Source organism: Passer montanus, unplaced genomic scaffold (genome assembly GCF_014805655.1).
Source record: "Passer montanus isolate IOZ18808 unplaced genomic scaffold, ASM1480565v1 scaffold39, whole genome shotgun sequence".
Taxonomy (NCBI): domain Eukaryota; kingdom Metazoa; phylum Chordata; class Aves; order Passeriformes; family Passeridae; genus Passer; species Passer montanus.
Genome location: NW_024368707.1, coordinates 6,538,527 through 6,552,106, shown reverse-complemented (window position 1 = coordinate 6,552,106; position 13,580 = coordinate 6,538,527). Strand labels below are relative to the sequence as shown.

Here is a 13,580-nt window from a genome sequence, read left to right as displayed (position 1 = left end):
CAGGAGGACACTTGGAGCCAACAGCTTGGCTTCCCCAGCAAACAATGAAATGATGGCCTGAATCCTATGTGCAGTGGGAACGGCAAGATCAGCCATATGGGATGGATTATGGAGGTGCACAGATAGCTAGTTTCATTTTTCAGACAATGGAACTGTTTCATTTATTGCCTATTATTAAAACTTTATAGCACTAAAAATAAAAGAATGAATGAAAAAGAGAGAGCAAATTTTGGATACCTTTTAAAGGACTGACCTTATTAAAAAAATACTGGCAGTGAGACCTCTTCTGATACTTTTTTTTTTTACTTCCTTCATAAAGATGGTGTGAGAGGGAAGGGTTTATGGCCTGATAGATATTTTGAAGTTAATTTTTCAGTGCAGTTCCTTGGAAGAGAAAGTAGATGCCACATGGATAATGTTCAGCACACTTGGTATCAGCAACCCTCAGCAAAGGCCCTCCAAATAGCCGGACATTTCAGAAACACTGAAAACAATTATTTTTTTGTCAACATTTATTATTGTCCCAGAATATCTCTTCATTGGCCAGGTGGGGATCCTTTTCCTTGTTAGGAGGTGGAACACACACACAGAATGGCACTCCAGTATTTCTGCTGACTAGGGGAGCACACCAATGTCATAAACTGCTATGGGAGAGGCAGTTATTAGAGTTGACAGGGATTAAATTTCTTAATTCCCACCTCAACATTCTTTCAAAAGTAGGAATACATCACAGACTGAAGAAAGGCTGAGACTAGGGCTTTAAAATCAGTACACAAAGGTAGTGTGCCTTCTCACCAAGAGCTGTTTTTAGCATCAATGAATATTTTTTCCTCTGCAAGACTCCATTCATAGTGTGGTAGGTGCCTAGCAGGTTAGCACATGAAGCTGCTGTCTCCTGGGTCTTGTCTGACACCTGGAAGGATGTGAAAATTCAGTAAGGATGTGTTCTGCTTAGAAGCTGTTTCAGAAACATCCGCAACTATTTTTTTTTTCCCCATGAATTAAAAGAGCCCCAAAACCCAGAAACCAAAGATTTTAAAAAAAAGAAACAAACTAATGGGGAAAAAAAGTTTGGTCTAGTTATATAGAGGCTTAAATTTGTGCGTAGGAGAAGTGGACATGAGTTTGGGCTCTGTCACCCACATGCTCAGAGAGGATGTTTTATACACATGTCCAACATATGCAAACTTGTGGGGAGTAAAGGACTCCCATTTGGGGCAGGAAGAGCCAGCTGTGGAGTTTGACATCCATCCTTCAGGTACCTGTGACACCACACTGCCCTTACCTTTGAAGGGCAAGGCCACACTGTTGCTGCCAGCTGCTGCCACAGCCTGGAAAGGGAAGGGGGACAGGAGCTGTGTTCACAGCAAGGGGGATGTTGTAGAACTGCTCCCCTGGAGCAGGAGGAGGTGGGTCCCTGATGGTGTTGGCATCTTTCCTTCCTGTGACATACAGGGCAGGGATAGAACAGCTTTACAAGCTGCCCTGACACTCTCAGTGCTGCCATTTACCCCCTGTCAGCTCACAGACACAGTTAAGTCCAACCCTTGAAAGCAATACATTATTCCAAATTTACTGTTTTATTTCTTCTTTTTATTATGGCCTGGATATTCTCTTTTTTTCCTTTTCTTTTAGAAGTAGAAATACTATGGCGCCAGTGAGAATTGTGTTGATACAGGGGAAAATGTTAGATGGAGAGCTAGAAACTTTGATTTGTGAGTCAATTGCTGAGCTGATAATGGTGCAGGCTGCAGGGAGAGGGTAGGGGTAATAGCTTTAATCTGCTTTTAGTGCCTCCATGAGCCACCTCCACTGGGAGTTGTGAGACCAGAGCTAGAAGCCCAGTGCTGGTGCAGAGTGGGGTTCTGTACCTGGGGATCTAATGACTGAGCCAGCCAGTGTGTCCACTGCCCTCAGTAAGTTGGCCTCCCTGCTTCCCCACACCATCCTGTGGCAGACACAGAGCAGCTGGAGTAGCACAGCTGGAACTTTCAGTCTGCATTTCTGATACATTACGTGGTTCTAATCATCAAGGCAGGTCCTTTCAACAACAGGTCTGGTTGCATTGCAACTTGCTCAGGGCATTTTATGCCCCCTGGATATATAGTACCAGAAAGTTTTCTCTTAGTGTTTGGGCTGGAGTAATTTCATGAGGCTGCAAAAAAGGTACCATTCTCTTCCTGGCTGTGCATGTTGAGAAGCAGATGTAGTCTGAACATGTGTGACTTTCACACACAGGGAGCAGAGGAAATCCTGGGGGTGGTACCGGTAGTCAAAGGGCAGCTTTCGCACACAGAGCCCAGCTTAGCTGATGGGTTCAAATTCTGCCCTGCCCTGTTGCCTCTGAGCTCCATGAGCTGGCAGAGGCCGCTGTATTAACCAAATAGTTTTGTTGTAATGTGCTCAGCACTAGTGTGAGACTGCTATGCAGAGATGTCTTCTGTTTCTACTTCTAACAGCTTAGCAGCTAATAAACACCATGCAACAACCTCTCTTCTAAACCTCCTCTTAAAATACAGAGTTTGGTTTGCCAACTGCAATGTATTTAAAGCATCCAAGCTTCCGGGGAGACTCTGGAAAGTTAACTGAGTGAGTGGAGGCATGTGCAGAAAGACATTTTCAGAAGGAAAAGGCAGCTCCAGTGTCAGCTCAACATCTGATGAGCGGCTCTGGGGATGTTGTGCCTTTTGCATTGAAAGGGGATACGTTCTCTCATTTGATGAAGAATCTCTCCTGGTATCCAGTCAGTGCAAGGGCTGTAACCTACTGTGGGAAAACAGGCTGGGGAAGGTGAGGAATGGGGAACAGAGCAGTGTGCAGCTTCCACTGAGAACTTTTCCTGGGAAGAAACTCCGGTGGGTTTGATAACACACCTATGTCCTCATTGAGCCTGTGGCACTAAGAGACTTCCAGCAGAGCTATGAGTTTGTGGTGACAAGAAGAACAAATCTGAGACCCCCCTTCAAGAAGAAAAACTCTCACTCAGTTTTTGGCTTTTTTCTCTTTGATAAGTCTTTGTGGTGAGTTAGGGAACCAAAGCAGATATATCACTGATCTTTGAGAAAGAGCATCCTACGCATCTCTAGTTGAAGCTCAAAACCAAGAAGATTCCCTTTTTGATGGCTGCTCGTAGCACTTTGGAACAGTGTCCAGAACTGTGAAGTGGCAGGGAAAGGCAATTCACAAAATCTCTGATTGCATAGTCTGAATCCCAGGCCTTCTTTATTTGCATGACAGCTTACATCCAAAATTGTGCAGGGCCACTCAGTGATAAACTGAGTATGCCTTAAGGAGCTGATAGTCATGTGTCCCCTGGAAAGCAGACAGAAGGCTTGAGATTCTTGCTAGAAAGGGAAAAGGCATTCAGAGACTGTTAGGAACTTTTGAAATCCTGGGCTGGAGAAATTTCATTTTACTCTTGTGGTCAGCACTTGTGCAGGGAGACCCACTTGAGGAATTCACAGATGCCAAGGTGACCTTTCAGTGGCCGCTGGCAGCCTGCCAAGCAAGGTCAGAGCTTTCTTTCCTCAGTGCTGTGTCCCCAGCTGGTTGATGTTCTTATTCACTCCTTTTTTTTCCTTTGCACAGGACGGGGCTGGAGGCCATCATGGAGACCTACGCCTTTTGGAGGCCCCCCGTGCGCACTCTCACCTTTGAAGATTTCACTACCATGCAGAAGCAGCAAGGTGAGTGAACAAAGAGATGGCAAGAAAGAGGTTGCTCTTTCTCCTGTAGAAAGAGCAGGATAAGAGGGCACAAAAGCAGCAATGCACTTTGCTGTGTGTCCAGTGACTGGAATGGGGACGTCATACACATTGTTGAGTGCTTGGCTGAAGTGAGAGGACACAGAGCAGAGAGGGGGATGGAAACAGTGGACAGGCTGTGCCTTATGAGGTGTGATAGAATCTCTTGGGTTCCCTGGTCTCCCTAGAGCTAGAGTCCTAAGAGGTAGAAGGAGGAGCAGGAAGGATTGTAGGGTTGGGCAAACCAGCCCAAGTACACAGTATGAGTTAAATGTGAGGACAGCACAGAAAGACTGAGGAAATCATGTCGGACATGTTGTTCTCCATTTACAGTTTACATTTGCCATTTGTATGCAAACACAAGGGGAAGGGGGCTGGGGGGGATTTACCTTCTGGAAGTTTTAGGAGACCAAGAATATGTCTCCCTTTGGGGTCATGCTGCCTTGATTTCAAAACACAGTGGCCTTGCTGAAGACACTTTCTGCTAGTAAGAATCTGGGAGGAATTATTGGATAGGCCAAGTGTTCATGCTGAGTCTTTTCATAGCTTCTGCCCTTTACATATCTCATTAGTTTAAGTAGGGCTTTCATCTCTAGTTTCAGGCCATGTTGCCATTTTGCTTTTTGCAGAGGTAGGTCTTTCCCATTCACTTTAGTGCAGCTATTTCTAGTTAAAAACAGTGATCACTGAGAAAGAGTTATCAAGGCAGCAGCCTGATACTTTTTTTTTTAAATTCCAGCATACATGCAAGAAAAGAAACAATTCAAAAGGTGTTCAAATGTGACACCAGCAAAGGTGTCACAATCAACACCAACTGCCTGCCCTGTGTAGCAGATTCTCCAGCCTCTCACATTCGAGCTTGACATCACCCCCAAAAGCTCCCTCCAGATTTTGCATCCACCTGGGGATGGTGTGTTCTCCTTGAGGAAGCAGTGGTGGCTGTTGGGGTTGCCCATCACAGAGGCAGAATCAGAAGAGTGTTCAGCTGAGGAATCTCTTCTTGCTTGTTGACTGCCCCCCATGCCAGTTCCACACGCAACACCCCAGGGCCCAGGTCACCTGCTAAATGATCTTTCTGATGGCACAGCACAGAAGTAGGACAGAGCACACTCCAGTCAGCTCTGTTAGACTCCCTGTGCATGGTCTTCACCTGGCCACCCAACTCTTCTTGAGTAGCACACCATGGGGCAGGAGGTGTTTTGCACAAGCTCAGGGGCTTGTGCTGAGGAGCACTTGTGGTGGGGCACGTGGTCAGAGATGGGTTAAAGCAAGGATTTAGAAATGTTTTCATCACCCACCTAAATAGAAACATAACAGCTTCTCCTCCTGGTCACAGTCACTGAAGCAGCCTCTCTCTGATGTCTCACCCCTATTCGGGCTCGCCTGCCTCCCTGCCCTCAGTTATCAGATAACATCCTAGTGGCAGGTCCAACGATTGCTTACGTGGTAAGGTAATATTAGGAAAGGAAAATATTTAATGTATTTTTAGCTTGTTATAATATAGTTTGGCAGCTGAAAAGCCAGGAAGCAAGCCAGTACCCTGGAACCTGTGCAGACCACCACCACTGCACCAGAGACAATAAAGCCTAGGGCAGCCCTTAGTTGAAGCTGTGTTCACAGGTTGATCTCAAAACCTAACAACCCATTACAAGAGGGTTTTTGAGCTCTGCATTTAGCCATGTGAAAGAATAAATCAGAAATATTCCAACCCTCATAGTACTCATCTCTCCGGTAACTGCTGTAACAAGCTGAACCCTGGTCTCAAAAATAGGTGCAAAGCTAAGGTATAAATATGCTCTATTTTAATTTCTGGCTACTGGACAGCCCCCTAAGGCAAGGACAAATATGCTGATATGGAGTCCTTGGAACTGCTGACAGAAAGAGCAAAAAATGCTGAGGTGGCTTTAAGCCACATGTGATTCCTCCCTCCAAATGTAAGACAACCAGGATATATCGTGCTCACACCTCTTCATCTCCTTGCTTTCAAGCACATGAACTGGGTGACAGGTGAGTAAATCACTGCTGTTTAAGAGCTGGCATCGGCATAAGCCATTCAACTTCAGATCCTCTGAGACTTTACATGGATGTGACTTGCTCCAGAGTTTCCTCCTCTCACCCATCTGGAGCTTCAGTGCTCTGAGCTGTGTGGTGTCATCTCATACCCTTATATATTTATGAATTAGAAACTTTAAGGGGTTTTTTTATATATTTTTTTTTTTCATAAACAGATATTTTAATTCCAGATCCTTCCGGTTTCATCAAAGCTGGGTGGATATGTGACATTTCTGAATAAACATTTGAGGAAATGCAAGCTTTCCTTTTATCCCCTGAAATGTTTGTTGGGAAATTGCATGGGGGCTACGGGAAACTTTTGGGAGTAGATGTGCACTGCAGCTAAAGAGGAGTGAGTTCTCACTGCAGAGAGACGAGGGCAGCAAGAGTGGCCACATGCCTAGGACTGATGAGGAGCAAGCCATGGTTATCCAGCCTGTGAGGAGAGAGAGAATAGATAAAAGTACTAAAATAAGATACTGGCTGTGGTGATAGGAAGAAATACAGTAGATTCTAGTTACATTAAGGATGTGCCGTAACTGCTTTGCTGTAGGCACTGTGGAATTCAGTTTTGATTTTCTAGAGATGGACCTGTCCTGCTCTAATAGGGAAAATTACACTTTCTGGGGAAAAAGCTTGGGGCATCAGCAGCATAAATATGGTGTCTTCCTTGCTTTCAAGCTAAATTTTTCTGTGCTACCTGAATTTTCCAAGACAGTTTTGCCTAACAAATCCAACTGAATTATTTGGCCAGGTTAGAGATTTGGCTGATAAAAATAACTATAAATGTGACAATTTTTTGGAGAGCATTTAATTTACTGCCACACGTGCCAGTTCTGAAAAGCTAGTGTATATTCTGAAATGAGGAGCTGACTGATCTCAAAGCTGAGGATAACTACAAAAATGCCCTCCAGAAAGGACAATCCTGGTACTACCCTGCAGAGTCTGGTTCCAGCACTAACTTTTCCAGATCTAAAAAAATAAGTGTATTTCCTAAGAGGTACAAATCCCAAAAATATTGCAAAATAGTCAGTAGTGATGGGGACAAAGGTAGCAAGGGCAATAGAGATTGCTTGGTAACCTGCAAGCATGCAAACATGCTTCATTCAAGAGACTAAGTTTTTTGCTCTAAATATTTATCCCTTTTAGTGGGGTGTTAAGAGCTAAGGACAAATTTCTCCTCATCCACCTTCTTCACCCATTTAATTGTTTTACAGGTTTTTATCTCCCCCTTCTGTGCCTCTCAAAGTGAATAGCACCAATAGTTTAATTTATCTTTTAGTGGGAACTTTTCCAGATTCTTAATCATTTCTTTAAACACAAGTCTGCACAGAGTATTCCAGACGCATCCATGTGATACAATTATCTAAAGATATTACCATTTTTTCCACACTATCCTTACTGCCATATGACCTACATCCTAGTGCTTTGCCCATTTGTTTGGCCCAAGCTTTATGTGGAGCAAGGGACACACCAAAATCGATACTTGGTGTGCTGGATGCAGCTGTTTCATGCAGGGATTGAATAACCTTCTAATCTGCACAATGATGGCTTTCAGCTGCCACGCAGACTGGAGGGTTTGATGTTGCACCCAGCTGCAGATGCCTGGTGCAGCTGAATCTCCTGGTCCATGAGCTTTAGTTGCACGTGTTGCATTGAAGGACAGCACATCAGCAAGTCCCTGCAGGTCTGTGACCCAAGTGGCCACCATGTTGTCCTACCAGGGGAAAGAACAAGCTGCTTCTCTTAGTGAAATCCCCTGGCTTGCGAACAAAACCTCTCTCTTGGAGTGCATAATCCAAAAGTATCCACAGCTTTGCAAGAGTGAGCACCATGCTGGACACAATCACAGCAGATCTGCAGCCAGTTTTGAAAGAAAGAAGTCCCCCCTGAGAAAAACCTTCGCACGAAATGTTGCAAAAATGGCAATCCAGGAGCAGCTGAAGTTCTGGGGAATGGTATCACCCACACTGCAGTCTACTTGCTGCTGGTGAGAAAGGGGGATTGGGGTTATTGAATGCATATGGCAGCGAGACATGTGGAAAGCCAAGAAACTATTAAAGCTTTTAATTGGAATATATTTTCAAAATTTAGATTGAACCTCATCCAGATTCTCATTATTAAAAATTTGTGGCTCGGTTTCTTGATTTTAAAAGGGAACATAAAAAAAAAAAGGGGGGGGAGGAAAAAAGAAAATCAGAGTTCCAGTAACTCTGCATTATGTCACTAAGAGTAAAAGAGCTATTGCTGGCTCATTTGTGATATCCAGTTTCCCACAGGACATTTTGATGAGCAGATCACTATCACTGACTCTAAGTTTTGTGAGCACATATGAGACTAAAAAGGCAATATTAGAAGAGTGATCAGTATCTAATCCTTCCTACAAAAGCCGATGATTTATCAGAAAATGAAATCAAAGGTACCCTGGCAGTTGGTAGGAAGAAGTGCCTCCAAAGCAGGATTTCAGGACCAATGTAAGAGTCATACAATGTGATATATCATTAGGCTTGCAGTACATAAAAATTCACTTCATCATTAAATTACTGTTCTGATGCATGAATAACAAATATGCAAGAGTCAAACACCTTAAACATGACTGGTCAGTTCTCAAAGCAGCTTTCCTTACAAATGGGCTCTTTTAGTGAATAAGTGCTTTTGCCAGGGATACACCAAAGGGTAGATCCAGTAGATTCAACCCCTTCTCCATCAGCTTGAGCATCTGCGTTTATCTTGGACTGGAGGTAGAGAGTAGAGACTGCACTTCTTAGAGGGTCTGCAAAATTAGCGTTTATGGCTCTTGAGATCAGCATTTTGAGATCAGAAATTATCTACAAGGGTACTGTAGGGGAAGAGGGGTGTGTTCCTTGCTGGTGAGACAGCTGGTGCTATCTCTAGAGCAGCATGCATGTACAACCTGATTGAGTACAGGTCCCACTGTCCCCTTCTGAGAGGAGAATATCTTAAACCCTGCAGTCTTGCGTCAACAAGGATATGCACAAAAAGGCTCCCTCTCCTTGCTGTGGAAGAGATTCAAACCTCTCATTTACTGCTGGAAAGGAACAATATTTTCTCATAGTAACGATGTTTCCAGACAGACCCTAAGTCTGCACCGGCTATCAGCAGATGTGAGACAGATACCCTGAGCTGAGGTGTTGCTGCTTTTCCAGCTTCTCTGTCTGTAAACATTACCCTTTCTGGGCAGGCATCACCTCTCTCTCTTGCCAAAGTTTGTCTGTACTGCCTGTAACTTACTTAGTATAATACTCTTCCCCCGTGGGGGTGGTGCTCAGAGAGCTGCCCTGATTGCACCCATATGAAAACAAAATCCTGAATACACAAATGTGTACTGCTGTCAAGTGGAAGGAAGACTGAGCCCTCCAGAACTTCATCTGAAGGCATCACATGTGCCTGGAGGCAGAAAGAAGATTATAACCATTACGATCCTTTTGGGTTTATCTGAGATCCTCAATCCCAAAAATAATGGCTCCCAAAAGAGTGAACTGCTTGTGCAAAGGGAGTTTGAACGACCTACAAATTCATCTGATTGGCCCCTTTCCTCCCAAAGTCAGCCATCAGTTCTGTCAGCAATGCCACCAGGATAATCTGGATTCTGCTTTCATTTCGAAATCAATTGTAAACAGTCTAGGCTGTTGGCAGAGGTCAGATAGCTGGGTGTGGACTCAATTATCTGCTTGATTCTTTTGACCTTGAAGAGCAGATTGGAAACAGCAGTTGTTGCCAGAGTTATTGGGATCTACTGCTGGTTTCTGCTCCGTACTTCAAATGGCTTGTAGATTGCCTCATTTAAAAAAGCACCGAGAAAAACACTGTTCCAGCTTCTTCTAGGTTGAGCTGCAGTTTTCCTTTAGAGAAGGGACATTTTTGGTGCTTCACTGGAAAATTAAATGCCCTCCCAGATGTGACACAAGAAGCTGGAAGTCAAAGTCTGTGCCACTTCCTGATGACCTGAAAGGAGCCTGAAGTGCTCTGTTCCTCCAGAGAGGTGTTTACCCTGAGTTCCAGTGACTGAAGCCTAAGTCTCTGTTATCTGGTGAGTGGTGATCAGATTTCTCATGAATGACTAGAGGTGGGCAATGATGCTTTGAAGATTTGAACAGTTTCCTAAGAGTAGCACATAATTTTCTTATGAATAGAAAATTACATGTTCCTTGAACTCGCCACAGTACTTCGATGTTTTTCCTCAGCTGTCTTGGTGCTCTGGATATGGATGAGAATGAAAATCACATCTCCTGAATCGCATTCTTTGTCCACATTAGAAAAAAATGTTGGTTTTTACCATTAGATCTTGAAAATATTTTTTCTTGAAGGATGACCAAGGCAAGTGTTATCTCTAACTTTCTGACTGCTGTTTGCCTTGAAGAAATTTGTAAGATGTAAAGGGATATAAAGTATTATTCTGAGTTGTTCTAGATCTGCCATTAATTCCAATGATTCTTGTAATTTGAGGCAAACTTATTTAAAAAGTCCTTCTCTATAATTTGCTAACTTTAACCAAAATTTCCTTTCATTCCTCACTTTTGTGCCATACAGTACATACTTTCCCCCTTAAATCTATTGCTGTAATTATCTTTTTTTTAATGTTCTCTGTGAGCTGTATCCCAAGGAACTACAAAGCACTCTTTATGTTTCCTCTACAACCCAGCAACTTGGCAAGAAATAGGATTTGACTCTCATTTGGGCCTTTTAAAGATTTTACCAGCGGATTCATAATTTGATAATTGGCCAAGGGCTCTAGGGAGAAAAAAGGCAGTTACACTCTGTGAAGACAGAAATGGCCCTCATTCCCATGAAAGTGGGAAGTTTTCATTCCTAAAAATAGGGAAGGAGTGAAGAGAGAGTCCAGCATGTCACAGACCAGGTGGCCTTGCCCTCTCTTGGTGAGAAGACAAGGAACAGGCATCAAAGCCATTTAGTTTTCCAAGGAGGTGAAGAGGGAACTCAGAGGGGTAGTTTTAAGTTTGAATTTTGGAAAGCTAGGATTGGGAGCAGAGATCTTGGGCTGCCAGTTATACTTGCAAGGAAAAAGTTGCCATGATAGGTGAGAGCAGGAGTGACAGCTGATATTGTGGCATTTAGATATCTGAAGGCATCAAGCAGGACTGAGGCATGTGCTGCTTGAAGCAGAAATGGATCCAGGTTTGTGCTATGCCTGGCTCCAAAAGGACATGAGATCAGATAGTTACAGTGGCACACTCTGGCCTCATAATCTGTCAGACTGCCTGGCAATTTGCACAAACCGTCCCTCCTGACCTCATTACTCCCTCAGATTCCCATCCTTGGGCAATTAACAAGTTTAATTTTTGTTCTGCGAACAAAGGTGAAGTAACTTGGAAGGCAGAGAGTAAATCTCCTATGCCATACTTAGTGTGCATGTGCGTGGAAGTGCACAGGATGATAGTAGGTTTTACCTTTTCGTTCAAATTTATTTTCCTGTAATGCATGCCGTTACATTTATTTATTGTTGTGTCAGAGGACAGGACACTGCAAAACACTGGTAAGAGTTGCTCTTTCCTGTGCTTTAGAAAGACCTTGTACATATGTATCCAAGACTGTAAAGTCCTCACAAAACCCAGACATTTCAGAAACGACTTGGAGTACATCTGCATGGGCAGGCTCCTCTGTGCTTCTTGCTGGCCAGACGCATGCCAGCTCCTGGCCAGCTCCATTTGGAAAGCTGGAGAGTTGCATTATCATGGCTCTGTGCCCAGGTGAATATAAACTACCTCTCAGAAGGGCTTATTTGCCCAAGTTAAGTGCCAGGAGAAGAGCTGTGAGCCAGGTGAATGACTAGTGCCCACAGTCCCTTTTTTCTGTGCCCCAGGTGCTTGGACACATGTCTATCATATGATGAAGATGCCAACATCTTGGGCAGGTGTCAGAAGAGGGGCTGTGGCTCCTCCAGGTGGGATTGTTCACCTACCAATCCAAACACCAGGTCCTGTTCACATATGGAGGTGGAAGGAGATGACCTGGCTGAGGCTGGACACAGTCCTGTGGGCTCTGCACATCCTGCAGGCCATGGGCTGACCAGGCTGACCCCGTGGTTCATGTCTGGCCACAAGCTAAACCAGCTTGTAGGTGGGAGTGGGCTAAACTCTTGCACTCAAATAATAACTTTGTGCTGCCTGACCCATCAAAATGTAAAATCTTAATGCAACCCACCTTGCTGTTCCCATCCATGTCAGAAAGTAAGGCACAAGCTCTGAGGACATGCAGCCACATCTATTTGCAATGTGACTGTGAATACTAGGTCACCCCTGTGTGAGACCAGCCATGCTGAGAACTGCAGGCTGTGACCAAGTTGCCCAAACTTCTCTAAAGCTCTTTTCTGTCTGATGAGGCTCTGCCATTGCACAGGGTATGGCATTCATGCTCAGGTATGTTGTGCTGACAGCAGCTCTGCACTGATCAAGGACTTCAAGGGCCAAGAGGCTTATATGGAGGCACTGCAGGTGATGGTAGCATCCAATGCCTGGAAGGATTAGCAAGGAAAATATGCTGCAGTGGAGTCCAAAGTTTGATTTATGTGCACCTTTCAGATAAAGGAGGTTGGGATAAATTGAGGGTCAAGTGAATAGTATGGTGTCATTCGTAAGAGAGATCCCAGAAATTTTTCCATGCACAATTGCTTCAGACTCCCTTGGCACTGATGCTCTCCCCACTATCTTGCTGTTGCCAGACAGCTCCTTTGGCAAATGCTGGCTGCTGGCAGATGCATTTTCCATCTATACTGCAGTGTTAGAAGTTCTCTACGTGACCTGCCTTCTGTGGAAGAGGTCCCTGTAGCATTTCAGATGCCCTGGCACGCTGAATGTTTCCAGAATATTCCAACCCTTCATTTTAAGGCACATCATACCTTATGGACTATGTATGTTTGGACTGCAGTTTGCCCTGAAATTGTCCTTAGCACAAGCTCAGTCTAGGTAAAAGCAAAAGCAGGGGTTTATTTGGAGCATACAGGAAGGCAGCACCATTACTGTGGTGTAGATGGACACACATGACAGGAAGAAAATACCACTCATAAACTATTTGAGATTATATTTTTAATCTGTAATTTCTTCCCTAATCCTTGTGGGCATGTATCTGACACTGGCACACAGACAGCATTTCTGTTTGGAGTCACAAGAGTGACAAGAAGAGGAAGGATTGCCTTTACATCCCACCCTTTCCATATGGTCTCCCAATCTTCTACCATGATTTTGTTCTTCTTTTTCCCCAGTTGGCAAATTATGACTTCTCTTGCACTTGATTGTTCTCCAGTTCCCCTCATTGAAAACGCTTCTGTTCTTTTGATAAGGTCAACTTAGTCATCACTTGTATGCCCAGAGAACAAGCTCCTTTCAGGATGGCTGTATTGCTTGGCTAAACCCTGGACAGGATAGCAGGACACTGTAGGGACAAACACTTTCCACTGCCATGTGGGGCAGGGTTCAGATAAAAAGGAGGGGCCTTTGAAATTCTGAACCTTCTATTTTATACAAATGTGACTCAATAACTGCACATATGTGGAACCAATGCCTGCAAAGACAAAAAATGATCTTCTGGGGGCTGCTCAAAATAGTAATTAATCACTCTGGAATCATGGTAAGTGTGGAGGTGAGAGATACAGTGACATTGCTGGTAAATGCTTTTGGTGTTGGCAACTATTTCCAGGGGAAATGGTGGGTAGAGAAAAGGAACAGAGGATAACTATCGAGGGATTCATTTTATTCTTGCTTAAATGTGGTTTCAGTTGACTTAAACCAGACCTAACATAGTTTTGTG

The 13,580-nt window shown here is 44.1% G+C and overlaps 1 protein-coding gene across 1 annotated transcript in view; it reads left to right on the top strand.

Annotated features, from left to right (window-relative positions):
* The window catches only part of TBX15 (T-box transcription factor 15), a 90,611-nt gene that overhangs the window by 70,845 nt on the left and 6,186 nt on the right, over positions 1 to 13,580 (top strand). Inside the window, exon 7 of the mRNA XM_039717917.1 lies at positions 3,589 to 3,686. Coding sequence (XP_039573851.1) covers positions 3,589 to 3,686 — 98 coding nt within the window. The remainder of the gene's footprint in view (positions 1 to 3,588; positions 3,687 to 13,580) is intronic.